This window comes from Acipenser ruthenus, chromosome 44 (assembly GCF_902713425.1).
Source record: "Acipenser ruthenus chromosome 44, fAciRut3.2 maternal haplotype, whole genome shotgun sequence".
NCBI lineage: Eukaryota > Metazoa > Chordata > Actinopteri > Acipenseriformes > Acipenseridae > Acipenser > Acipenser ruthenus.
In genome coordinates, this window is record NC_081232.1 from 1,058,697 (window position 1) to 1,085,900 (window position 27,204).

General features: G+C 41.2%; 8 protein-coding genes and 6 non-coding genes across 14 annotated transcripts; 5 read left to right on the forward strand and 9 right to left on the reverse strand.

Moving 5' to 3' along the window:
* The first annotated feature begins 121 nt into the window (after positions 1-121).
* On the forward strand, positions 122-866 carry LOC131709710 (histone H1-like). Its single transcript, XM_059012426.1, has one exon. The coding sequence runs from the start codon at positions 197-199 to the stop codon at positions 812-814; it is 618 nt and encodes a 205-aa protein (XP_058868409.1). The 5' UTR covers positions 122-196; the 3' UTR covers positions 815-866.
* Positions 867-3,097: 2,231 nt separating this feature from the next.
* Positions 3,098-12,588, reverse strand: LOC131709721 (histone H2AX-like). Its single transcript, XM_059012446.1, has 3 exons — positions 12,173-12,588; positions 6,009-6,025; positions 3,098-3,548 (listed from the first exon to the last, which is right to left on the reverse strand). The coding sequence occupies exons 1-3, from the start codon at positions 12,550-12,552 to the stop codon at positions 3,160-3,162; spliced, it is 786 nt and encodes a 261-aa protein (XP_058868429.1). The 5' UTR covers positions 12,553-12,588; the 3' UTR covers positions 3,098-3,159.
* Positions 5,673-5,763, reverse strand: trnay-gua (transfer RNA tyrosine (anticodon GUA)). The gene is given in 2 exon segments: positions 5,673-5,708; positions 5,727-5,763. It is a non-coding gene; the product is annotated as a tRNA-Tyr (tRNA).
* trnad-guc (transfer RNA aspartic acid (anticodon GUC)) lies at positions 6,468-6,539 on the forward strand. Its single transcript has one exon. It is a non-coding gene; the product is annotated as a tRNA-Asp (tRNA).
* On the reverse strand, positions 6,991-7,078 carry trnay-gua (transfer RNA tyrosine (anticodon GUA)). Its single transcript is given in 2 exon segments — positions 6,991-7,026; positions 7,042-7,078. It is a non-coding gene; the product is annotated as a tRNA-Tyr (tRNA).
* Positions 9,166-9,916, forward strand: LOC117967180 (histone H1-like). Its single transcript, XM_059012429.1, has one exon. The coding sequence runs from the start codon at positions 9,256-9,258 to the stop codon at positions 9,871-9,873; it is 618 nt and encodes a 205-aa protein (XP_058868412.1). The 5' UTR covers positions 9,166-9,255; the 3' UTR covers positions 9,874-9,916.
* Positions 10,616-11,109, reverse strand: LOC117967182 (histone H3). The gene has a single exon (XM_034914488.2). It carries the CDS (start codon positions 11,074-11,076, stop codon positions 10,666-10,668), a length of 411 nt encoding a protein of 136 aa, XP_034770379.1. The 5' UTR covers positions 11,077-11,109; the 3' UTR covers positions 10,616-10,665.
* A 2,039-nt stretch (positions 12,589-14,627) lies between the features above and the next one.
* Positions 14,628-14,718, reverse strand: trnay-gua (transfer RNA tyrosine (anticodon GUA)). The gene is given in 2 exon segments: positions 14,628-14,663; positions 14,682-14,718. It is a non-coding gene; the product is annotated as a tRNA-Tyr (tRNA).
* Positions 14,719-15,429: 711 nt separating this feature from the next.
* Positions 15,430-15,501, forward strand: trnad-guc (transfer RNA aspartic acid (anticodon GUC)). The gene has a single exon. It is a non-coding gene; the product is annotated as a tRNA-Asp (tRNA).
* Positions 15,502-15,953: 452 nt separating this feature from the next.
* trnay-gua (transfer RNA tyrosine (anticodon GUA)) lies at positions 15,954-16,041 on the reverse strand. The gene is given in 2 exon segments: positions 15,954-15,989; positions 16,005-16,041. It is a non-coding gene; the product is annotated as a tRNA-Tyr (tRNA).
* Positions 16,042-16,353: 312 nt separating this feature from the next.
* LOC117398954 (histone H4) lies at positions 16,354-16,759 on the reverse strand. The gene has a single exon (XM_059012443.1). It carries the CDS (start codon positions 16,717-16,719, stop codon positions 16,408-16,410), a length of 312 nt encoding a protein of 103 aa, XP_058868426.1. The 5' UTR covers positions 16,720-16,759; the 3' UTR covers positions 16,354-16,407.
* Positions 16,760-18,126: 1,367 nt separating this feature from the next.
* LOC117967178 (histone H1-like) lies at positions 18,127-18,880 on the forward strand. The gene has a single exon (XM_034914481.2). It carries the CDS (start codon positions 18,209-18,211, stop codon positions 18,824-18,826), a length of 618 nt encoding a protein of 205 aa, XP_034770372.2. The 5' UTR covers positions 18,127-18,208; the 3' UTR covers positions 18,827-18,880.
* A 409-nt stretch (positions 18,881-19,289) lies between these two features.
* On the reverse strand, positions 19,290-19,798 carry LOC117398951 (histone H3). Its single transcript, XM_034914487.2, has one exon. It carries the CDS (start codon positions 19,749-19,751, stop codon positions 19,341-19,343), a length of 411 nt encoding a protein of 136 aa, XP_034770378.1. The 5' UTR covers positions 19,752-19,798; the 3' UTR covers positions 19,290-19,340.
* A 914-nt stretch (positions 19,799-20,712) lies between these two features.
* LOC117398935 (uncharacterized) lies at positions 20,713-25,711 on the reverse strand. The gene is made up of 2 exons (XM_059012422.1): positions 24,955-25,711; positions 20,713-21,229 (listed from the first exon to the last, which is right to left on the reverse strand). Exons 1-2 carry the CDS (start codon positions 25,517-25,519, stop codon positions 20,841-20,843), a joined length of 954 nt encoding a protein of 317 aa, XP_058868405.1. The 5' UTR covers positions 25,520-25,711; the 3' UTR covers positions 20,713-20,840.
* Positions 25,712-27,204: the final 1,493 nt, after the last annotated feature.

The following is a 27,204-nucleotide window of genomic DNA, read 5'->3' on the forward strand; positions in this document are numbered from 1 at the left end:
TTGTGCGGGTAGAAAACACAAGACAGGACGTTTTCATTATGAGCGCGTTGCCTGTGAGTTAGTTGAGTCTACACAGTTCTCATCATGCCAATAACTTCCGCTCTCCGCCTTTCTGCTCACATTCTCTGACACACAGAAGGTCTGTGTTGCGCGTCTGTATTATTGATAGTTTTCTTTGTGTTCAAAACTCTTAGAAATGGCAGAAACTGCTCCAGCACCAGCCGCCCCTGCTCCGGCTAAAGCTCCTAAGAAGAAGACCGCGGCCAAGCCCAAGAAATCGGGTCCCAGCGTGTCGGAGCTCATCGTCAAGGCTGTGTCTGCCTCCAAGGAGCGCAGCGGGCTGTCCGTGGCGGCGCTCAAGAAGATCCTGCAGGCCGGCGGCTACGATGTGGAGAAGAACAACTCCCTCGTCAATAGAGCCCTCAAGAGCCTGGTGACCAAGGAGACCCTGCTACAGACCAAGGGCACCGGCGCCTCGGGCTCCTTCAAGCTCAACAAAAAGGCGGCTGAAGCCAAGGAGAAGGCGGCCAAGAAGAAGGCAGCTCCCAAGAAACCAGCGGCAAAGAAAGCGGTTGTCAAGAAAACAACGAAAAAGGTTTCGGCAAAGAAAGCAGCGACACCCAAGAAGACTCCTACGAAAGCGAAGAAACCGAAAGCTGTAAAGAAGGCGCCCAAGAGCCCGAAGAAAGCGGCTGCCAAGCCTAAAAAGGTCGTAAAGAAGAGCCCGAAGAAAGCGAAGGCAGCGCCTAAACCTAAAAAGGTGACCAAGGCAGCTAAACCCGCAGCGAAGAAGGCGGCTCCTAAAAAGAAGTGAGCGGTTAAAGCGACGATGTAACAATGAACCCAAAGGCTCTTTTCAGAGCCAACACATCTTTCTAAAGAGAGCAGATTGTCCTTATATACATAATAAACGTGGCACTCCTGTGATGTTTCAGCACGCAGCTTTTAATAGTTAATATTAGAGTAAACCAATCGCTACCTGATTAAGTATAAATACGATTAAATTGCTTTGGGATATTAACGATGTTCGTTTTGTATCGGATGTCAAATCCTTGTTTCTGTCTAAGTGACCTCTCTTCTCAAACATTATTTTTGATAGTTCTAAAAGAATATAATGTTAGTACGAAAAGGCGAAAAATACTTTCATTGTAATATACTGAGAACATGTTCGAACTGCTAAATATAAAAAACAATACAGAACATCTAACGTATACAGTACATTAAATCAACTGAAGGACCCGCCTGGTCTCTCTTGCTTCCCATGCTCTTTAAGAGTGATATCTGGTATTAGCTGCTGTGTTACTGCTATTATTTCATGTATGTTACTTCCACTCTACTTAATGTACTGTGCATTTTTAAGAGTATTTTCTGCTTTTTAAAAAAACTGTATATCATGTATGCATGTCTCTATTTTAAAGAATTATGGATTTTCTTTTTGTTACTGTATCTCGTAAAGCGCTTTGTGATGGTGGTCCGTTATGAAAGGCGTCATATAACATAAACATTGATTGGCTGATATACGTTTATTTAAAGCTACTGGAATACAACACTTTCAGAGAAGTGGGTGGCTCTGAAAAGAGCCTTTGAGTTTCACAGTTTTAAAGGTTTTGCAGTTTAAGCGCGTTCTCCGCGGATGCGGCGGGCCAGCTGGATGTCTTTGGGCATAATGGTGACTCTCTTGGCGTGAATGGCACACAGGTTGGTGTCCTCAAAGAGCCCGACCAGGTAAGCCTCGCTAGCCTCTTGCAGCGCCATCACAGCGGAGCTCTGGAAGCGCAGGTCGGTCTTGAAATCCTGAGCGATTTCTCTGACCAGCCGCTGGAAGGGCAGCTTGCGGATCAGCAGCTCGGTGGATTTCTGATAGCGGCGGATCTCCCTCAGAGCCACAGTCCCAGGCCTGTAGCGGTGAGGTTTCTTCACGCCGCCGGTAGCGGGAGCGCTCTTTCGCGCAGCCTTGGTAGCGAGCTGCTTCCTGGGAGCCTTTCCACCGGTGGACTTACGAGCGGTCTGCTTGGTTCGTGCCATCTTCAAACTCTTGTACACAGTATGAAAAACTGTACAAAGTAATACACGCAGCCGATACCAGAGACTATATAGAGGAACTGAGCTGTCCTGATAGGCTGTGACACATTAGGGCGGGTTTATTTTCCTCATTGGTTATATTCCAGATTCTCAATGATTGGTTGGAACATTTGAATTCTGCGCGCATTCTGTTCAGTAGTCATTGTTTCTGAGCTGTTTGCGCCTTTTTTAAATAAATGTAGTCATTCAGGAACATATTACTAATCCCCCGTATTAAGAAATACATTCCATTCAAACTAAGCAGGCTGTTTTTAAAACGAAAACAAACAAAAAAACGCTCAATAATAGACAATCAATATTTTAAAACAAATAAATGAAGAGAATAGCCCCTTTTAAAAAAAAATACGAATTATTATTATTAATAATAATAATAATAATAATAATAATAATAATAATAATAATAATAATAATAATAATAATACGAAGTAAAACAAACATAAAATAGAATTTCCGGATGCAATTTTATGGTGGGGTGCATTTCCAGCTGTAAGCATATTTCAACGTAGCTCGATCGGAGACAAAGCAAACCTCTAAATTGATATTGTATCGTACTGTCTCCTTGTAAGGAACGTGGTGATTATGTGGGAATGTCAGCAACACGCGCTGTACACTGTGGCGGGTATGTGTTTGATGTAGCGATAAAGAGATACTGTAACGCTGTACTACTCACAGAAAGTATTCATTGTTGCAATTCTCACGACTTGTTATTACTCGCACATGGACCGAATAGAAACAGATTAAAATACACTTCCAGCTGAGAAATAGTTATTTAAAGTAACTCCATGTGAAACAAATTAAACCAGTACATTATTAGTGTGTCAGTGTTTCCTTCTAAGGAACGAGGCATTGATGTGGTGAATGTCAGCAACACCTGCTGTGGCAAAGTCTGTGTTTGATATCACCAAGAGCAGATAAATGGTAACGCTGCACTACCACACACACTGTTAACTGCTGCAATTCATTGTTTAGTATTGTTTATACAAGAAACAGATTCGATGAGCTTTCATAGAAAAAGTGGGTGGCTCTTAAAAGAGCCTTTGAGGTTTTAGAAGATCTTAAAAGTGGCGTCCGAGTGATTTACTTCTTGGCTGGCTTCTCGGTTTTCTTGGGCAGCAGCACGGCCTGGATGTTGGGCAGCACTCCGCCCTGAGCGATGGTGACGCCTCCCATCAGCTTGTTGAGCTCCTCGTCGTTGCGGACAGCGAGCTGCAGGTGACGCGGGATGATTCTGGTTTTCTTGTTGTCCCGGGCGGCGTTCCCGGCCAGCTCCAGGATTTCAGCAGTCAGGTACTCGAGCACAGCGGCCAGATAGACCGGGGCTCCAGCGCCGACACGCTGGGCATAGTTTCCCTTCCGCAGCAACCTGTGGACACGGCCGACTGGGAACTGCAGTCCTGCCCTGGAGGAGCGAGTCTTTGCCTTAGCACGGGCTTTACCACCGGTCTTTCCTCTTCCAGACATCTTCACTGTAGTTTAGAATAACAATAAATGCGCGTCTGCTCTCCTGCTCTTTTATACATAACGACTCTTTCATGATTGGACAAAACGGTGCAAAACTTATTATATTATTAAAGACGTCATAGAGGATGAGGGCGTGCAGAATTTTATTTGCCTGTCTCTGATTGGCTGTATCATACCCTTCCCGCTGTTTCTGGTTTGGCGCTGTTCTGCTGCTGTTTGTCTTTTGTTTTCGTCTAGGCGCCTCATTTTTAAATTCGAACACAGTGTAACAAAATGTAACCATTTAGACGTGTTTAAAACACACTGCCCCACAGTCATGTTCGAGTTTTGTTATAATTCCTAGGTTTTAGTCCACAGTTTAGAGTTCTGTCTTGTGCACTTTAGTTAACCAGGCAGCTGATATTGTTGACCGTTCCGTTTGTTTAAATGGTGTAAGGATTATAACGTGCTCGACCTTTTCATTCTTTTTCAAATTAAACAAATTAAACAAGTTGAGTTTAAAAAATAAGGTGCATTGCAGAACAGTTTTATTCTATTTAGAATCTATAATGCCATAGGCCTGGAGCACTTATGCTATAGTTAAGAATTGTATGGTTAACAATAATGATTATAATGAAGGTGATTGCTAATACATAAATACATAAATACATAAATACATAAATACATAAATACATAAATAATAATAATTATAATAATAATAATAATAATAATAATAATAATAATAATAATAATAATAATAATAATAATAATAATAATAATAATAATAATAATAATAATTAGTCATTTAGACTAGGTTAACTATGCTTCAGAACTGCTGCAGAGTCACTTACAATGGGACCTCGGTGTTACGTCTCATCTGAAGGATGTACTGTGAGTGTATTTTTAATACCAGCTTCTTTACAGCATTGCCTTTTCCATCCAGCCGAAGGACTTGCAGTCCGAAACGTCCTGATAGAATTGTTTTTTTTAAAATCAATCATTCACATTTTTGTGTACCTGCAGTCCCTTTTTCTTTTTGATGTTGCTATTTTTAGTACACAGCAGTTTTCCTTTTTCAAATTCTATATAACATGATTCCCATGAATTCACCTCTGCACAAATACATCTGTAATACAAGGAGGTTAAGTGACTTGCTCAGGGTCACACACAGAACCTCTTTGTAACAAGCCCTCTCCTTTAACCACTGGACCACCAAGCTTCCTATATGTAATATAAACAGTCAACAGCGTGCCACACTGAGGTATATTTGGTACATATCAGTGACTCGACGACTACATAATCTAGGTGTTTGCAATATCTGTATTTAACCCTTTATGCTGCTGTGTACTACATACCCATATTCAATATAGAGATTAAAAACGTTTTTTAACAATGAAAACAAAAACGTTGCTAATAACAATAATATTCAGTAAACAGTATTTATCAAATTAAAACCACATCAAAACCTGTGCCATTATCGACTTTCTCTGTGCCATTTATTGAAATGTTCAGTACAACAGGACCCGGGGTTGCCTTTGCAACCACTGCACATTTTTCTTGTGTCTTTGTGTTTTCATTTTCGTAGTAGACCCTGCACCTTTGTTGCAGTCTCTGCTTCCCTTGTGTTGGAGGGATAGTCACAAATGCCTGTTCAGGGCTACTTTGCGCAGGCATTGTGATGGATCTGGCTGCCGCAGACGCCTGCTTCATTGCCTTTCACCCAGTGCTGTGTTTTGATAGTATTTCGTCACAGCACTGCCATTTCAAACCAAACAGCTTCCCGTTTGCAGCTGGCTTACCTGTAATGTAGCTGCATGCTCTTCTGTTTGTACAGTTTGTATTGTTCTTGGCTCCACATCGTCTTCAACATAATCACTGAGTGATAAGCAGCATCACTGTTGCTGGTATCAAAATCCTACGAAACAACTTCTGTTAAATGTCATTTGCCATGTGTCTGCCCAGTTCTGAATGATGTCTAGATCATTTTGAATGACCTTTGCTGCTTCAACAGTGTTTGCCAGATCAACAAGTAGTCTTCTTTATTTTTCTTTTTTCTTGTCTCAAATAGCAGATATAATTTAGCACAATTTGACTCTCCATTGAAGATACTGTGTTAAAACAGTGATCTGATATAAAGTAATAAAAATGTCTCCTTCGAGCCGGATTTGAACCAGCGACCTAAGGATGCCGGTGTGTTTTTTCCACTACAGTCCTCCGCTCTACCAACTGAGCTATCGAAGGCAGGCTTGTAACAGAGCGCGGCCAGACTGCGTGTCTCAGTGACTCATTCAGGACAGCGTGTTGCACTTCTCATTACAAACACATGGGGGTGCACTTGACTGTTTCAATGAAGAGACATCTTTACTATGACAAACAACAGAAGATAATTTGTACCAAAATAATTACAATAAATGAATAAATATGAATGTTTCGCACCCTAACACACTCTCTCTCCATCTTTCTCTCTCATCATGTTTTTTTTTCACCTTTCAGTTTAACACTCCTCTCTCGTTATCTGGTTCCATACTAATACGTACAGAGTGCAGAGATTTCTTTTCTGTTTAAATCACACATCTCAGTAGTATGTAAGTGGTTTAGTCTCGATGACAGAAGCTTAGACAGCACCGTTATATTAAATAGCTTTTCCTGCCGATGTACATTTTTTATATTTTTTGTTTTACAAAAATGTTAATGAATTGAAAATAATTTGTATATTCATTGTTAATAATCATGTTACAGTGGGTAATGAAATGCAAAACGGTTTCAATGAAAGTAGTGTTTGTTGTTCAATAAGCAACACAACACATACAATCTCACAGAAGTTGTTTTGAGAGCTTCAGAGGGCAGTGCTGATGTTTAGATTCTACACATTGGCACAGCTGTGTAATTCATTCAGTGAATTAAACGCCCTCAGAATCCTATCGATAGTTCATTTAGGCATCTCCTCCTCGTTAGTATAGTGGTCAGTATCCCCGCCTGTCACGCGGGAGACCGGGGTTCAATTCCCCGACGGGGAGATAGGTTTTTGTTGTATAATTTTTCTAATCAATATTTATGTCATAAAACACTTTATATGAATATCTTATAAAATATTACCACAATTCAAATATATACCTTCTGCTAAACATTACAGAACGAGCCCTTTTCAGTATTGTCGTAAGAGAAGACAATACTCAACACTGCGGGCGCTGTTACGTTGACAGCCAAGCGAACATGGAGTTAGAAAGTGGGTGCGTTCACGCCATGCAGACTTTCGCAATTCTGCACAGAATCGGAGCAAGTAGACAATGAATTTTCAGAATCTTTGCAGAATCGGCGCAGACTTATCAAAGTCTGCATATCGTGAACGCGCCCACTGTCTCCGTGTAGGCCATCCTGGCTCAAATCGCTGTATAATTTAGTGCAATTTGATTCTCCATGAAGATACTGTGTTAAAACAGTGATCTGATATGAAGTAAAAAAAATCTGTCCTTCGAGCCGGATTTGAACCAGCGACCTAAGGATACCCGTGCTTTTCCACTACAGTCCTCCGCTCTACCAACTGAGCTATCGAAGGTAGGTCTGTAACACAGCGCGGCCAGACTGTATGCATCAGTAGCAAATTCATCACTGCATTTTGTATTTCCTTACAGACACGGAGGTGCATTTGACTATTTCAATCCTGAGACTTTATAACTAACGAAAATGTACTTTGCTAGGACATACTAGGAAGGATAATTTGTATCACCAGAATTATAATAAACTAAGTAAGAATAATTTGCAGTATTACATCATAAAAAAGAACATTAATTTGAGGACACCAGATCCAAAAAATCATTTTGCTCAAAATGTAAAGAAATAGTAAACGGACTTAAATTTTCGTTTGATATTGTGAGTGGCTCTGAAAAGAGCCTTTGTGTTCAAATGTAGCCGATGAAAATCCTTAACCTCCGAATCCGTACAGAGTGCGACCCTGGCGCTTCAGCGCATACACCACATCCATAGCGGTGACGGTCTTTCTCTTGGCGTGCTCAGTGTAGGTGACGGCATCCCGGATCACATTCTCCAGAAACACCTTCAACACCCCGCGGGTCTCTTCATAGATCAGCCCGGAGATTCGCTTCACTCCTCCGCGGCGAGCCAGGCGGCGGATAGCAGGCTTGGTGATGCCCTGGATGTTATCACGGAGCACTTTGCGATGACGCTTGGCGCCTCCTTTCCCGAGTCCTTTACCGCCTTTACCTCTTCCAGACATATTGTAGATGTGTATTATAAAATTAACACAATACTTAGAATTTGGCCCGAGATTCTTTTACATCAGCACAGACCGGACCTGATTGAAAATGTAGCCAGCAAAGAAGAGCGCGCACACATCAGACCCGCCCACCACTGAGCCGTGACTGTGAGCGCGTGTTAAGCACGAAACTGCTGACGTGCATTCACTGCATAGTGTAGCTGATTAAAAACGCGAATGGGGCTTTATTTATTGAATTGTTTTGTTTTTTTACAGTATTTGGTGCATTTGTTTTAAATATATATATATATACTACAAGGAGCAAAGAAACAACTGGGTAGATTAATTAAACTGCTTAGTTTGTTCACATATCCTATATAATGTTCCCTTATTGTCCTGTGTATTACAGATGTACTTGTGCAGAGGTGAATTCATGGGAATCATGTTATATATCATTTGAAAAAGGAAAACTGCTGTGTAGCAAAAAGAGCAAAATCAAAAAGAAAAAGGGACTGCAGGTACACATAAATGTGAATAATTGATTTAAAAAAACAATTCAATCAGGACATTTCGGACTGCAAGTCCTTCGGCTGGATGGAAAAGGCAATGCTGTAAAGAAGCTCGTATTAAAAATACACTCACAGGACATCCTTCAGATGAGACGTAACACCGAGGTCCCATTGTAAGTGACTCTGCGTAATTAGCTTTGGATAAAATAAAATCTGCTTAATGACTAATTCCTTAAGTAATTAAAATATGAATGGAATAACGTTTTTTTTCCTCACCAGAAGACAGAGGTGGTATTTCCTATGAAACGCACCACCAGTTAAATATTTAAAATACTCAGAGAATGCTGTGGTGAAGCCAGAGTAATTACATTCTTGCAACAAGTGTGGGTCAGGGATGAAGAGAAATAAAACAATTCAATAAAGTAATTCTCCCGATCGATTACAATGGGATGTTCCGGCAGTGCGTGCTGCAGTGTGTTAATCGCGCCTCACATAAAGGTGATTAAACGTCCAGTTTTACAAACCTCACGCTTCAAACTTATTAATTTGTGTTTGACTAGCCTTCTCGTTTGTGAAACGAATCGTACAGTTACTTTAAAGCTTAAATTGATCATTTTATATAAATAAAATATAGCGAAGTACTGAGCGAGCAGTTTGGTTTCGCTGGAGGATACTGCAGCTTTGGTCACATCAATTAAAAATGCAGTAAAGTTCTTGGTTAAAGAATAAGTTATATTGTAAACTCAACCCTTCTCTTTTGATCCGCTCGGTTGTTTGTGTTTATTTGTTCCTATTTCAATATCAAATTGTATATTTTGTGCGGGTAGAAAACACAAGACAGGACGCTTTCATAATGAGCGGGTAGCCTGAGAGTCAGTTGAGTCTACACGGTTCTCATCATGCCAATAACTTCCGCTCTCCGCCTTTCTGTTCACATTCTCTGACACACACAAGGTCTGTGTTGCGCGTTTGTATTATTGATAGTTTTCTTTGTGTTCAACACTCTTAGAAATGGCAGAAACTGCTCCAGCACCAGCCGCTCCTGCTCCGGCTAAAGCTCCCAAGAAGAAGACAGCGGCCAAGCCCAAGAAATCGGGTCCCAGCGTGTCGGAGCTCATCGTCAAGGCTGTGTCTGCCTCCAAGGAGCGCAGCGGGCTGTCCGTGGCGGCGCTCAAGAAGATCCTGCAGGCCGGCGGCTACGATGTGGAGAAGAACAACTCCCTCGTCAATAGAGCCCTCAAGAGCCTGGTGACCAAGGAGACCCTACTACAGACCAAGGGCACCGGCGCCTCGGGCTCCGTCAAGCTCAACAAACAGGCGGCTGAAGCCAAGGAGAAGGCGGCCAAGAAGAAGGCAGCTCCCAAGAAACCAGCGGCAAAGAAAGCGGTTGTCAAGAAAACAACGAAAAAGGTTTCGGCAAAGAAAGCAGCGACACCCAAGAAGACTCCTACGAAAGCGAAGAAACCGAAAGCTGTAAAGAAGGCGCCCAAGAGCCCGAAGAAAGCGGCTGCCAAGCCTAAAAAGGTCGTAAAGAAGAGCCCGAAGAAAGCGAAGGCAGCGCCTAAACCTAAAAAGGTGACCAAGGCAGCTAAACCCGCAGCGAAGAAGGCGGCTCCTAAAAAGAAGTGAGCAGTTAAAGCGACGATGGAACAATGAACCCAAAGGCTCTTTTCAGAGCCAACACATCTTTCTAAAAGAGCAGATTTTCCTTATATACATAATAAACGTGGCACTCCTGTGATGTTTCAGCACGCAGCTTTTAATAGTTAATATTAGAGTAAACCAATCGCTACTGATTAAGTATAGTCACGATTAAATTGCTTTGGGATATTAACGATGTTCGTTTTGTATCTGATGTCAGATCCTTGTTTCTGTCTAAGTGACCTCTCTTCTCAAACATTATTTTTGATAGTTCTGAAAGAATATAATGTTAGTACGAAAAGGCGAAAAATACTTTCATTGTAATATATTGAGAACATGTTCCAACTGCTAAATATAAAAACAACACAGAACATCTAACGTATACAGTACACTAAATCAACTGAAGGACCCGCCTGTTCTCTCTTGCTTCCTATGCTCTTTAAGACTGATATCTGGTATTAGCTGCTGTGTTGCTGCTACTATTTCATGTATGTTACTTCCACTCTACTTAATGTACTGTGCATTTTTAACAGTATTTTCTGCTTTTTTAAACTGTATATCATGTATGCATGTCTATTTTAAAGTATTATGGATTTTCTTTTTGTTACTGTATCTTGTAAAGCGCTTTGTGATGGTGGTCCGTTATGAAAGGCGTTATATAACATAAACATTGATTGGCTGATATACGTTTATTTAAAGCTACTGGAATACAACACTTTCAGAGAAGTGGGTGGCTCTGAAAAGAGCCTTTGAGTTTCGCTGTTTCAAGGGTTTTGTAGTTTAAGCGCGTTCTCCACGGATGCGGCGGGCCAGCTGGATGTCTTTGGGCATGATGGTGACTCTCTTGGCGTGAATGGCACACAGGTTGGTGTCCTCAAAGAGCCCGACCAGGTAAGCCTCGCTAGCCTCTTGCAGCGCCATCACAGCGGAGCTCTGGAAGCGCAGGTCGGTCTTGAAATCCTGAGCGATTTCTCTGACCAGCCGCTGGAAGGGCAGCTTGCGGATCAGCAGCTCGGTGGATTTCTGATAGCGGCGGATCTCCCTCAGAGCCACAGTCCCAGGCCTGTAGCGGTGAGGTTTCTTCACGCCGCCGGTAGCGGGAGCGCTCTTTCGGGCAGCCTTGGTAGCGAGCTGCTTCCTGGGAGCCTTTCCACCGGTGGACTTACGAGCGGTCTGCTTGGTTCGTGCCATCTTCAAACTCTTGTACACAGTATGAAAAACTGTACAAAGTAATACACACAGCCGATACCAGAGACTATATAGAGGAACTGAGCAGTCCTGATAGGCTGTGACACATTAGGGCGGGTTTATGTTCCTCATTGGTTATATTCCAGATTCTCAATGATTGATTGGAACATTTGAATTCTGCGCGCATTCTGTTAAGCAGTCATTGTTTCTGAGCTGTTTGCGCCTTTTTTTAATAAATGTAGTCATTCAGGAACATATTATTAATCCCGAGTATTAAGAAATACATTCCATTCAAATTAAGCAGGCTGTTTTTAAAACGAAAACCAAAAAAAACGCTCAATAATAGACAATCAATATTTTAAAACAAATAAATGAAGAAAATAGCCCCTTTTAAAAAAAATTACGAATTATTATTATTATTATTAATAATAATAATACGAAGTAAAACAAACATAAAATAGAATTTCCTGATGCAATTTTATGGTGGGGTGCATTTCCAGCTGTAAGCATATTTCAACGTAGCTCGATCGGAGACAAAGCAAACCTCTAAATTGATATTGTATGGTACTGTCTCCTTGTAAGGAACGTGGTGATTATGTGGGGAATGTCAGAAACACGCGCTGTACACTGCGGCGGGTATGTGTTTGATGTAGCGATAAAGAGATACTGTAACGCTGTACTCACAGAAAGTATTCATTGTTGCAATTCTCACGACTTGGTATTACTCGCACATGGACCGAATAGAAACAGATTAACATACACTTCCAGCTGAGAAATAGTTATTTAAAGTAGCTCCATGTGAAACAAATTAAACCAGTACATTATTAGTGTGCCAGTGTTTCCTTCCAAGGAACGAGGCATTGATGTGGTGAATGTCAGCAACACCGGCTGTGGCAAAGTCTGTGTTTGATATCACTAAGAACAGATACATGGTAACGCTGCACTACCACACACACACACTGTTAACTGCTGCAATTCATTGTTTAGTATTGTTTATACAAGAAACAGATTCGATGAGCTTTCATAGAAAAAGTGGGTGGCTCTTAAAAGAGCCTTTGAGTTTTTAGAAGATCTTAAAAACGGCGTCCGAGTGATTTACTTCTTGGCTGGCTTCTCGGTTTTCTTGGGCAGCAGCACGGCCTGGATGTTGGGCAGCACTCCGCCCTGAGCGATGGTGACGCCTCCCATCAGCTTGTTGAGCTCCTCGTCGTTGCGGACAGCGAGCTGCAGGTGACGCGGGATGATTCTGGTTTTCTTGTTGTCCCGGGCGGCGTTCCCGGCCAGCTCCAGGATTTCAGCAGTCAGGTACTCGAGCACAGCGGCCAGATAGACCGGGGCTCCAGCGCCGACACGCTGAGCATAATTTCCCTTCCGCAGCAGCCTGTGGACACGGCCGACTGGGAACTGCAGTCCTGCCCTGGAGGAGCGAGTCTTTGCCTTAGCACGGGCTTTACCGCCAGTCTTTCCTCTTCCAGACATCTTCACTGTAATTTAGAATAACAATAAATGCTCGTCTGCGCTCCTGCTCTTTTATACACAACGACTCTTTCGTGATTGGACAAAACGGTGCAAAACTTATTATAATATTAAAGACGTCATAGTGGATGAGGGCGTGCAGAATTTTATTTGCCTGTCTCTGATTGGCTGTATCATTCCCTTCCCGCTGTTTCTGGTTTGGCGCTGTTCTGCTGCTGTTTTTGTCTTTTGTTTTAGTCTTGGCGCCTCATTTTCAAATTGGAACACAGTGTAACAAAATGTAACCATTTAGACGTGTTTAAAACACACTGCCCCACAGTCATGTTCGAGTTTTGTTATAATTCCTAGGTTTTAGTCCACAGTTTAGAGTTCTGTCTTGTGCACTTTAGTTAACCAGGCAGCTGATATTGTTGACCGTTCCGTTTGTTTAAATGGTGTAAGGATTATAACGTGCTCGACCTTTTCATTCTTTTTCAAATTAAGCAAATTAAACAAGTTGAGTTAAAAAAATAAGGTGCATTGCAGAACAGTTTTATTCTATTTAGAATCTATAATGCCATAGGCCTGGAGCACTAATGCTATAGTTAAGAATTGTATGGTTAACAATAATGATTATAATGAAGGTGATTGCTAATAAATAAATACATAAATACATAAATACATAAATACATAAATACTAATAATAATAATAATAATAATAATAATAATAATAATAATAATAATAATTAGTCATTTAGACTAGGTTAACTATGCTTCAGAACTTGTGCAGAGTCACTTACAATGGGACCTCGGTGTTACGTCTCATCTGAAGGATGTACTGTGAGTGTATTTTTAATACCAGCTTCTTTACAGCATTGCCTTTTCTATCCAGCCGAAGGACTTGCAGTCCGAAACGTCCTGATAGAATTGTTTTTTTTTAAATCAATTATTCACATTTTTGTGTACCTGCAGTCCCTTTTTCTTTTTGATGTTGCTATTTTTGCTACACAGCAGTTTTCCTTTTTCAAATTCTATATAACATGATTCCCATGAATTCACCTCTGCACAAATACATCTGTAATACAAGGAGGTTAAGTGACTTGCTCAGGGTCACACACAGAACCTCTTTGTAACAAGCCCTCTCCTTTAACCACTGGACCACCAAGCTTCCTATATGTAATATAAACAGTCAACAGCGTGCCACACTGAGGTATATTTGGTACATATCAGTGACTCGACGACTACATAATCTAGGTGTTTGCAATATCTGTATTTAACCCTTTATGCTGCTGTGTACTACATACCCATATTCAATATAGAGATTAAAAACGTTTTTTAACAATGAAAACAAAAACGTTGCTAATAACAATAATATTCAGTAAACAGTATTTATCAAATTAAAACCACATCAAAACCTGTGCCATTATCGACTTGCTCTGTGCCATTTATTGAAATGTTCAGTACAACAGGACCCGGGGTTGCCTTTGCAACCACTGCACATTTTTCTTGTGTCTTTGTGTTTTCATTTTCGTAGTAGACCCTGCACCTTTGTTGCAGTCTCTGCTTCCCTTGTGTTGGAGGGATAGTCACAAATGCCTGTTCAGGGCTACTTTGCGCAGGCATTGTGATGGATCTGGCTGCCGCAGACGCCTGCTTCATTGCCTTTCACCCAGTGCTGTGTTTTGATAGTATTTCGTCACAGCACTGCCATTTCAAACCAAACAGCTTCCCGTTTGCAGCTGGCTTACCTGTAATGTAGCTGCATGCTCTTCTGTTTGTACAGTTTGTATTGTTCTTGGCTCCACATCGTCTTCAACATAATCACTGAGTGATAAGCAGCATCACTGTTGCTGGTATCAAAATCCTACGAAACAACTTCTGTTAAATGTCATTTGCCATGTGTCTGCCCAGTTCTGAATGATGTCTAGATCATTTTGAATGACCTTTGCTGCTTCAACAGTGTTTGCCAGATCAACAAGTAGTCTTCTTTATTTTTCTTTTTTCTTGTCTCAAATAGCAGATATAATTTAGCACAATTTGACTCTCCATTGAAGATACTGTGTTAAAACAGTGATCTGATATAAAGTAATAAAAATGTCTCCTTCGAGCCGGATTTGAACCAGCGACCTAAGGATGCCGGTGTGTTTTTTCCACTACAGTCCTCCGCTCTACCAACTGAGCTATCGAAGGCAGGCTTGTAACAGAGCGCGGCCAGACTGCGTGTCTCAGTGACTCAGTGACTCATTCAGGACAGCGTGTTGCACTTCTCATTACAAACACATGGGGGTGCACTTGACTGTTTCAATGAAGAGACATCTTTACTATGACAAACAACAGAAGATAATTTGTACCAAAATAATTACAATAAATGAATAAATATGAATGTTTCGCACCCTAACACACTCTCTCTCCATCTTTCTCTCTCATCATGTTTTTTTTCACCTTTCAGTTTAACACTCCTCTCTCGTTATCTGGTTCCATACTAATACGTACAGAGTGCAGAGATTTCTTTTCTGTTTAAATCACACAGCACAGTGGTATGTATGTGGTTTAGTCTCGATGACAGAAGCTTGGACAGCACCGTTATATTAAATAGCTTTTCCTGCCGACGTACATTTTTTATATTTTTTGTTTTACAAAAATGTTAATGAATTGAAAATAATTTGTATATTCATTGTTAATAATCATGTTACAGTGGGTAATGAAATGCAAAACGGTTTCAATGAAAGTAGTGTTTGTTGTTCAATAAGCAACACAACACATACAATCTCACAGAAGTTGTTTTGAGAGCTTCAGAGGGCAGTGCTGATGTTTAGATTCTACACATTGGCACAGCTGTGTAATTCATTGAGTGAATTAAACGCCCTCAGAATCCTATCGATAGTTCATTTAGGCATCTCCTCCTCGTTAGTATAGTGGTCAGTATCCCCGCCTGTCACGCGGGAGACCGGGGTTCAATTCCCCGACGGGGAGATAGGTTTTTGTTGTATAATTTTTCTAATCAATATTTATGTCATAAAACACTTTATATGAATATCTTATAAAATATTACCACAATTCAAATATATACCTTCTGCTAAACATTACAGAACGAGCCCTTTTCAGTATTGTCGTAAGAGAAGACAATACTCAACACTGCGGGCGCTGTTACGTTGACAGCCAAGCGAACATGGAGTTAGAAAGTGGGTGCGTTCACGCCATGCAGACTTTCGCAATTCTGCACAGAATCGGAGCAAGTAGACAATGAATTTTCAGAATCTTTGCAGAATCGGCGCAGACTTATCAAAGTCTGCATATCGTGAACGCGCCCACTGTCTCCGTGTAGGCCATCCTGGCTCAAATCGCTGTATAATTTAGTGCAATTTGATTCTCCATTGAAGATACTGTGTTAAAACAGTGATCTGATATGAAGTAAAAAAAATCTGTCCTTCGAGCCGGATTTGAACCAGCGACCTAAGGATACCCGTGCTTTTCCACTACAGTCCTCCGCTCTACCAACTGAGCTATCGAAGGTAGGTCTGTAACACAGCGCGGCCAGACTGTATGCATCAGTAGCAAATTCATCACTGCATTTTGTATTTCCTTACAGACACGGAGGTGCATTTGACTATTTCAATCCTGAGACTTTATAACTAACGAAAATGTACTTTGCTAGGACATACTAGGAAGGATAATTTGTATCACCAGAATTATAATAAACTAAGTAAGAATAATTTGCAGTATTACATCATAAAAAAGAACATTAATTTGAGGACACCAGATCCAAAAAATCATTTTGCTCAAAATGTAAAGAAATAGTAAACGGACTTAAATTTTCGTTTGATATTGTGAGTGGCTCTGAAAAGAGCCTTTGTGTTCAAATGTAGCCGATGAAAATCCTTAACCTCCGAATCCGTACAGAGTGCGACCCTGGCGCTTCAGCGCATACACCACATCCATAGCGGTGACGGTCTTTCTCTTGGCGTGCTCAGTGTAAGTGACGGCATCCCGGATCACATTCTCCAGAAACACCTTCAACACCCCGCGGGTCTCTTCATAGATCAGCCCGGAGATTCGCTTCACTCCTCCGCGGCGAGCCAGGCGGCGGATAGCAGGCTTGGTGATGCCCTGGATGTTATCACGGAGCACTTTGCGATGACGCTTGGCGCCTCCTTTCCCGAGTCCTTTACCGCCTTTGCCTCTTCCAGACATCTTGTAACTGTGTATTATAAAATTAACACAATACTTAAAATTTGGCCCGAGATTCTTTTACATCAGCACAGACCGGACCTGATTGAAAATGTAGCTAGCAAAGAAGAGCGCGCACATATCAGACCCGCCCACCACTGAGCCGTGACTGTGAGCGCGTGTTAAGCACGAAACTGTTGACGTGCATTCACTGCATAGTGTAGCTGATTAAAAACGCGAATGGGGCTTTATTTATTGAATTGTTTTGTTTTTTTACAGTATTTGGTGCATTTGTTTTAAATATATATATATATATACTACAAGGAGCAAAGAAACAACTGGGTAGATTAATTAAACTGCTTAGTTTGTTCACATTTCCTATATAATGTTCCCTTATTGTCCTGTGTATTACAGATGTATTTGTGCAGAGGTGAATTCATGGGAATCATGTTATATATCATTTGAAAAAGGAAAACTGCTGTGTAGCAAAAAGAGCAAAATCAAAAAGAAAAAGGGACTGCAGGTACACATAAATGTGAATAATTGATTTAAAAAAACAATTCAATCAGGACATTTCGGACTGCAAGTCCTTCGGCTGGATGGAAAAGGCAATGCTGTAAAGAAGCTCGTATTAAAAATACACTCACAGGACATCCTTCAGATGAGACGTAACACCGAGGTCCCATTGTAAGTGACTCTGCGTAATTAGCTTTGGATAAAATAAAATCTGCTTAATGACTAATTCCTTAAGTAATTAAAATATGAATGGAATAACGTTTTTTTTTCTCACCAGAAGACAGAGGTGGTATTTCCTAAGAAATGCACCACCAGTAAAATATTTAAAATACTCAGAGAATACTTTGGTAAAGCCAGGGTAATTACATTGTTGCAACAAGTGTGGGTGAGAGATGAAGAGAAATAATACAATTCAATAAAGTAATTCTCCCGATCGATTACAATGGGATGTTCCGGCAGTGCGTGCTGCAGTGTGTTAATCGCGCCTCACATAAAGGTGATTAAACGTCCAGTTTTACAAACCTCACGCTTCAAACTTATTAATTTGTGTTTGACTAGACTTCTCGTTTGTGAAACCAATCACACAGTTACTTTAAAACTTAAATTCGTCATGGTATATAAATAAAATATAGCGAAGTACTGAGCGAGCAGTTTGGTATCGCTGGAGGATACTGCAGCTTTGGTCACATCAATTAAAAATGCAGTAAAGTTCTTGGTTAAAGAATAAGTTATATTGTAAACTCAACCCTTCTCTTTTGATCCGCTCGATTGTTTGTGTTTATTTGTTCCTATTTCAATATCAAATTGTATATTTTGTGCGGGTAGAAAACACAAGACAGGACGCTTTCATAATGAGCGGGTAGCCTGAGAGTCAGTTGAGTCTACACGGTTCTCATCAAGTGGATAAGTTCCGCTCTCCGCCTTTCTGCTCACATTCTCTGAGACACAAAACAGTTCGGCATTACGCGTTAGTTTTCTCGGTCTTGAACTATTAGAAATGGCAGAAACTGCTCCAGCACCAGCCGCTCCTGCTCCGGCTAAAGCTCCCAAGAAGAAGACAGCGGCCAAGCCCAAGAAATCGGGTCCCAGCGTGTCGGAGCTCATCGTCAAGGCTGTGTCTGCCTCCAAGGAGCGCAGCGGGCTGTCCGTGGCGGCGCTCAAGAAGATCCTGCAGGCCGGCGGTTACGATGTGGAGAAGAACAACTCCCTCGTCAATAGAGCCCTCAAGAGCCTGGTGACCAAGGAGACCCTGCTACAGACCAAGGGCACCGGCGCCTCGGGCTCCGTCAAGCTCAATAAACAGGCGGCTGAAGCCAAGGAGAAGGCGGCCAAGAAGAAGGCAGCTCCCAAGAAACCAGCGGCAAAGAAAGCGGTTGTCAAGAAAACAACGAAAAAGGTTTCGGCAAAGAAAGCAGCGACACCCAAGAAGACTCCTACGAAAGCGAAGAAACCGAAAGCTGTAAAGAAGGCGCCCAAGAGCCCGAAGAAAGCGGCTGCCAAGCCTAAAAAGGTCGTAAAGAAGAGCCCGAAGAAAGCGAAGGCAGCGCCTAAACCTAAAAAGGTGACCAAGGCAGCTAAACCCGCAGCGAAGAAGGCGGCTCCTAAAAAGAAGTGAGCAGTTAAAGCGACGATGTAACAATGAACCCAAAGGCTCTTTTCAGAGCCAACACATCTTTCTAAAGAGAGCAGATTTTCCTTATATACATAATAAACGTGGCACTCCTGTGATGTTTCAGCACGCAGCTTTTAATAGTTAATATTAGAGTAAACCAATCGCTACCTGATTAAGTATAAACACGATTAAATTGCTTTGGGATATTAACGATGTTCGTTTTGTATCGGATGTCAAATCCTTGTTTCTGTGCTGTGCATTTTTAACAGTATTTTCTGCTTTTTTAAAACTGTATATCATGTATGCATGTCTATTTGAAAGTATTCTGGATTTTCTTTTTGTTACTGTATCTTGTAAAGCGCTTTGTGATGGTGGTCCGTTATGAAAGGCGTTATATAACATAAACATTGATTGGTTGATATACGTTTATTTAAAGCTACTGGAATATAACACTTTCAGAGAAGTGGGTGGCTCTGAAAAGAGCCTTTGGGTTTCGCTGTTTTAAGGGTTTTGCAGTTTAAGCGCGTTCTCCACGGATGCGGCGGGCCAGCTGGATGTCTTTGGGCATGATGGTGACTCTCTTGGCGTGAATGGCACACAGGTTGGTGTCCTCAAAGAGCCCGACCAGGTAAGCCTCACTAGCCTCTTGCAGCGCCATAACAGCGGAACTCTGGAAGCGCAGGTCGGTCTTGAAATCCTGAGCGATTTCTCTGACCAGCCGCTGGAAGGGCAGCTTGCGGATCAGCAGCTCGGTGGATTTCTGATAGCGGCGGATCTCCCTCAGAGCCACAGTCCCAGGCCTGTAGCGGTGAGGTTTCTTCACGCCGCCGGTAGCGGGAGCGCTCTTTCGCGCAGCCTTGGTAGCGAGCTGCTTCCTGGGAGCCTTTCCACCGGTGGACTTACGAGCGGTCTGCTTGGTTCGTGCCATCTTCAAACTCTTGTACACAGTATGAAAAACTGTACAAAATAATACACGCAGCCGACACCAGAGACTATATAGAGGAACTGAGCAGTCCTGATAGGCTGTGACACATTAGGGCGGGTTTATTTTCCTCATTGGTTATATTCCAGATTCTCAATGATTGATTGGAACATTTGAATTCTGCGCGCATTCTGTTAAGCAGTCATTGTTTCCGAGCTGTTGGCGCCTTTTTTAAAAAAAAAAAATGTAGTCATTCAGGAACATATTACTAGACCCCAGTATTAAGAAATACATTCCATTCAAATTAAGCAGGCTGTTTTTAAAACGAAAACGAAAAAAACGCTCAATAATAGACAAGCAATAATTTAAAACACATAAATAAAAAATAGCCCCTTTTAAAAAATATACGAATTAATAATAATAATAATAATAATAATAATACGAAGTTAAACAAACATAAAATAGAATTTCCTGATGCAATTTTATGGTGGGGTGCATTTCCAGCTGGAAGCATATTTCAACGTAGCTCAATCAGACAAAGCAAACCTCTAAATTGATATTGTATCGTACTGTCTCCTTGTAAGGAACGTGGTGATTATGTGGGGAATGACAGCAACACGCGCTGTACACTGCGGCGGGTATGTGTTTGATGTAGCGATAAAGAGATACTGTAACGCTGTACTCACAGAAAGTATTCATTGTTGCAATTCTCACGACTTGGTATTACTCGCACATTGACTGAACAGAAACAGATTAAATAACTATTTCTCAGCTGGAAGTGTATTTTAAAGTAGCTCCAAGTGAAACAAATTAAACCAGTACATTATTTGTGTGTCAGTGTTTCCTTCTAAGGAACATGGCATTGATGTGGTGAATGTCAGCAACACCTGCTGTGGCAAAGCCTGTGTTTGATATCGTTCCGAACAGATACATGGTAACGCTGCACTACCACACACACACTGTTAACTGCTGCAATTCATTGTTTAATATTGTTCATACAAGAAACAGATTCGATGCGTTTTCATAGAAAAAGTGGGTGGCTCTTAAAAGAGCCTTTGAGGTTTTAGAAGATCTTAAAAGTGGCGTCCGAGTGATTTACTTCTTGGCTGGCTTCTCGGTTTTCTTGGGCAGCAGCACAGCCTGGATGTTGGGCAGCACTCCGCCCTGAGCGATGGTGACGCCTCCCATCAGCTTGTTGAGCTCCTCGTCGTTGCGGACAGCGAGCTGCAGGTGACGCGGGATGATTCTGGTTTTCTTGTTGTCCCGGGCGGCGTTCCCGGCCAGCTCCAGGATTTCAGCCGTCAAATACTCGAGCACAGCAGCCAGATAGACCGGGGCTCCAGCGCCGACACGCTGAGCATAGTTTCCCTTCCGCAGCAGCCTGTGGACACGGCCGACTGGGAACTGCAGTCCTGCCCTAGAAGAACGCGTCTTTGCCTTAGCACGGGCTTTACCGCCGGTCTTTCCTCTTCCAGACATTTTCACTGTAGTTTAGAAAAACAATAAATGCGCATCTGCTCTCCTGCTCTTTTATACACACCGACTCATTCGTGATTGGACAAAACGGTGCAATACTTGTTAGAATGTTAAAGACGTCACAGTGGATGAGGGCGTGCAGAAATTTATTTGCCTGTCTCCGATTGGCTGTATCATACCCTTCCCGCTGTTTCTGGTTTGGCGCTGTTCTGCTGCTGTTTGTCTTTTGTTTTCGTCTTGGCGCCTGATTTTTAAATTGGAACACAGTGTAACACAATGTAACCTTTTAGAAGTGTTTAAACCACACTGCCCCACAGTCATGTTCGAGTTTTGTTATAATTCCTAGGTTTTAGTCCACAGTTTAGAGTTCTGTCTTGTGCACTTTAGTTAACCATGCAGCTGATATTGTTGACAGTTCCGTTTTTTAAATGGTGTAAGGATTATAACGTGCTCGACCTTTCATTCTTTTTTGGGGGGGGCGTTTATTATTTCTTTCCATTACAATACTACTGTCCTTTCCAATAATGTAGTAGCTGTCACACTTGGATTCCCTGAATTGAAATAAATCACCCCTTTCCCAGTGCAGTTTTTAGAAGCAAATTAAACAAGTTGAGTTTAAAAAATAAGGTGTATTACAGAACCGTTTTATTCTATTTAGAATCTATAATGCCATAGGCCTGGAGCACTAATGCTATAGTTAAGAATTGTATGGTTAACAATAATGATTATAATAAGGGTGATTGCTAAGAAATAATAATAATAATAATAATAATAATAATAATAATAATAATAATAATAATAATAATAATAATAATCAGTCATTTAGACTAGGTAAATTATGCTTCACAACTGCTGCAGAGTCACTTACAACAGGACCTCGTTTTTACGTCTCATCTGAAGGATGTACTGTGAGTGTATTTTTAATACCAGCTTGATTACAGCATTGTCTTTTCTATCCAGCCGAAGGACTTGCAGTCCGAAACGTCCTGATAGAATTGTTTTTTAAATCAATTATTCACATTTTTTGTGTACCTGCAGTCCCTTTTTCTTTTTGATTTTGCTCCTTTTGCTACACAGCAGTTTTCCTTTTTCAAATTCTATATAACATGATTCCCATGAATTCACCTCTGCACAAATACATCTGTAATACAAGGAGGTTAAGTGACTTGCTCAGGGTCACACACAGAACCTCTTTGTAACAAGCCCTCTCCTTTAACCACTGGACCACCAAGCTTCCTACATGTAATATAAACAGTCAACAGCGTGCCACACTGAGGTATATTTGGTACATATCAGTAACTCGACGACTACATAATGTAGGTGTTTGCAATATCTGTATTTAAATACATTATACAGTGCTGGCAGACAACAATTTCTTCATTATAAGGAGTTCTGCAAGATGGTATTCTTGGCTGTCATCATTACAGAAGCATGTTTTGGGGTAAAATGAAGAACAATTGTCCCACACAGTCAATCTGCATTCCTAGTAATGATCTATTCAGGGATGCCAAGATATTTAGTGAGCAAGGGGCTAGAGTGATAAACTAGGTAATAAATACATCACCGTAAGTCATTATATATTATTAAAAAATGGGGCACCACAGCACTTAAGAACATAAGAAGAACATAAAAAGGTTTAGAAACGAGTAGAGGCCTTTCAGCCCATCTTGCTCATTTGGTTGTTAGCAGCTTTTTGCTTGAACAAAAGTTATTGTATTTCTTGCTCTTATTGTATTACTTGTATTTTAACACTTGAAATGTATTTGCTTACGATTGTAAGTCGCCCTGGATAATGGCGTCTGCTAAGAAATAAATAATAATAATAATAATAATAATAATAATAATAATAATAATAATAATAATAATAATAATAGCTTATTGATCCCAGAATCTCATCAAGCAGCTTCTTGAAGGATCCCAGGGTGTCAGCTTCAACAACATTACTGGCGAGATGGTTCCATACCCTCACAATTCTCTGTGTAAAAAAGTGCCTCCTATTTTCTGTTCTGAATGCCCCTTTATCTAATCTCCATTTGTGACCCCTGGTCCTTGTTTCTTTTTTCAGGTGCAAAAAGTTCCCTGGGTCGACATTGGCGGTGTTTACATGCACAAGTCATGACAGCTTTCATCACAACCTATTTGCTGTACTTTTCAGGAAATGCGTTGCTCTGCAGTTCTGATTTAGGAAAAAAATCAGTTGTGCCAATGCAGATTACTCAATTCATAGTCATTTAAGAGAGGGGATATTTAAATGTCCGTGTCTGCTTACTAAATAGGAAAGGAACGACTCTGAATATCGTGAGGAGAGTGTTGCCATGAAGACAAAAACATTTCACAAGAGAAATTAATTCACGTGTTGTCGTGCACATTCTGAATTACAGCACACATTAGCTACTTGTTTGTCTTGTTACCTTTCCAACACACACACAATTCTATATAAAATATCATTTCTACTAAATACAAGTTTTACTATGAATTTCTATTTGTGTGTGTGTGTGTGTGTGTGTGTGTAACATCTAAAAGTTACATTTCCTTAACACTAGAACCACCTTGTACAATGCATGTTTTTATTTTGAATATAACCTACAATATTCTACTGGACCTGGCAGCCATCAATTCCTTCGTTTTGTACAAGGAATGCACCGGGGAAAATATCAGTAGGAGAGATTTCATCTTGATGCTAGCCACAGCGCTTCAGCAGAAACATTTCGATCAGAAAACTGCAAAGCAGCAGGCTGCAGCAGCTCAACCTGGATTCAGTGCTGCGAGTGACACACACACACACACACACACACACAAGAAAATCATGTTACTTTTGGTTTAGATTAAAAATGACTTTTGTTTTTACAGTTTTGTATGTACATATATTATTATTATTATTTATTTCTTAGCAGACGCCCTTATCCAGGGCGACTTACAATCGTAAGCAAATACATTTCAAGTGTTACAATACAAGTAATACAATAAGAGCAAGAAATACAATAACTTTTGTTCAAGCAAAGTACAAGTGTGACAAACCACAATTCAATAATACAGCAGATAATAGTGATAGTTACATCAGGATATGATTAAATAGTGATAGTTACATCAGGATATGTTTATTTTATTATAGTTTTTCATTTTCTGAAGTAGTGCTTTGTATGTGGTAAGTTAGAAAATAAACCTTTTTATGTTTAATTGTTCATTTAAATACAATGTTTCAGCTGTGCAGATGTTTGATATGATGTGCTTCAATAAAAGTTTTCATTGGTGTATCCGATAGTTTGTCTTTCATTTTACTATTGATGATGTTTAAAATGTACCGTGATAATGACTGTCGTCAGCGATTGTAGGTAAGAGTATAACCATGGCGGTTCTAGTGTTAAAGTAGTAAATGTTTTCGATTCCTTATCCGGTTTACATGGGTTTTCACAGCTATTTTTTATAGTGAGAAAGCGATTGACCCTGCCGTTAAAGTCGCGCTGACCAAAGGACGTTCTTTTGCTGTTTCACGATGTATTCGCATGACAATGTCAAACACTCATGACTGTAGAGTCGATTTTCACAGGCACGTATCGGCATTTTAAAAATTGTGGGCCACCACTGCACTTGTGAGAAGGCTTTATCGTTATATTCTTTGAATATACTAAAAGAGGAGAAAATAAGCTATTCAAAGATACCAAGATATTAGCAATTATGGGGCAAAAGCCTATTTGTGAATCTGTGCTGATCGATTGAAATATGATCTCCTTACCTTTCAGTGCTCTTCTCCACCCCGCTGTGCTTGTGTGGTCTCTCTGTTCAGAGTCATCACCTCGCATCAGCAGGTCCTGCTCGGAATAGCTTCCATCCTCCTGGATTAAAACCCGGGAGTTTTTCAGTGCGGTGTGGACTGCAGGCACCGGATCCCTGACTGGCTGAACTGGAAGAGTGGAGAAAATCCGCGCCGACAGCCCCTGAGCAATAATACTGTCGCTCCTGTGGTATTGTGTGTCAGTGTTTGTGAGAGATTGGGTGAAGTTTTTCTCGCCAGTGTTCGTGTATTCTCCGTCTCGGATTGATTTCAACTCGCTCTCCGCTATTTCCAATCGCAATCTCACGCTTTCAAATTCTTGGTCTCTTTCGTCCAGTCTGAGATTGAAAACTGCACATTTACTGTCCACGAACTTTGCTAACGCAGACATGACGCTCAGCACAGCCGCTTTCACTGCAGGCTCGATAGCAGAGGCGAGTTCTTCCTCAAGGAGAGACGCGGAGGATGCGCAGATATCCATCTCTTCTTTCATTTCAGAGACGCGTCTCACTCTCGCCTCTTCCATTAATACAAACACAGCGGCTTTTCTTATGCTCTGGTGAAGACTGTCTATACTGGAAATCTCGCAGTCTGCTGTTATCTTTACAGAACTATCAGCGATCGTGTTGAACACGAATAGTTGTTGATTAAACTGAGCACAGCATGTGAACGAGTTCAGCTCTAAACTGCGGTAGCCATGTTTCTCCACCCAGACACAGGGACTGTGTACTTCCGTGTTATTATAACAGACGCTGTAACATTGTAGCAGCCTGTCTGTTACAGCGCTGGCGCCGCCTACCGAATACCTCCCACAGGTACCATATAAACCTGTATAGCAGGGGTGGCCAAACTTCCTGACCCTACGAGCCGCATTCCAAAGTGTTCATAAAGCCGAGAGCCGCAAGACACATACTGTAAAACATTAAATGTATGCGAGCAAGACTAGCAGGTTTTATTTATTTATTTATTAATTTAATTTAATTTAATTTAATTTAATTTAATTTAATTTAATTTAATTTAATTAGTTAATTAATTAATTAATTAATTAATTAATTTATTAATTTATTTATTTTTTTATTTATGTATGTATGTATGTATGTATTTATGCATGTATTTATGTATTTATTTTAATTCTCTCCAACATTAAAACGAAATCTTGCACTTACTCTGTGCAGTAGTTATTTCTTCTTGATGGCAGCAAAATACAGTAATTGAGATACAGTGTTTTCAAATGATGAACGGAGATCGCTTTTCAGGGCAAAACAGATTAGCGTTAGCACAGTGCAGTGAGGGGGAGGGGGTGAGGGGGTGTGTGTACGGTGGAGGGGGGGGGCTCCTTTATAAAACCACAATATAGCGTGCCCCGCAGAAAAAAAAGCACAAATGTTATAAAATCAAACGCGTTTTATCGTGAGCCTGATATATTATAAACAGGGCAGCAATACACCCAGAAGCATATAGAAATAGGAGGCTAATAATACAGTAGGCTACATCATAGTGTAAACTTAAAATAAGCTTTTCAATTATGCAGTCTTGCTGAGAACGGGCAATCGCTGTTTACAGTAGGGCAAAAGTAACAGACTGCATGCACTACAAGTAACAGTAACGTTACTTGCCGTGGCACAGCCCCTGAACCTTTGGGCGTGCAGTCATATTCCCGGTACCTCTAGTTAAAAGTCTCAGCTGACAGTGTCTGTCGCGTTTGGGATTTAGGTGGAACGCATTGAGCCACGCTTATAGCGGGCGCATGCGAAACAGACCCAGCTGAATGGCCGATATTGCTGCGCCATCAGACCCAATAGTTTCTGGCACAATAGGAGGGTGACCTGCGATCCTTGTTTCTACCCTGCGATTCCTGTTCATCCAGAGGCAACTCTGGATAGCTGCAAGTCTGTAGTGCGACAGGTATTCGCGCATCGTACTTGAGTCCAGCCGGAGCCCCAAGTACGTCGTGCACTGCACCGGTGTAAGCCGACTCTTCGCATCGTTGATGGTGAGACCCAGCCTCGCCAGATGATCTGTCACGACCGCCGTGTGGGCCATTGCTCACCCTCGCGACTGGAAACAGATCAACCTATCCTTTGCCCGGGCTAGCTCGGCGCTGTCTGTCAATTCCAACAAACTCAGTGGATGCAGAGAGAGCTGTTTCTAAATAGGGACAGGCATTTACACCACAGAGACAGCTCACATTCAACCCCTGTATTTAAGTAA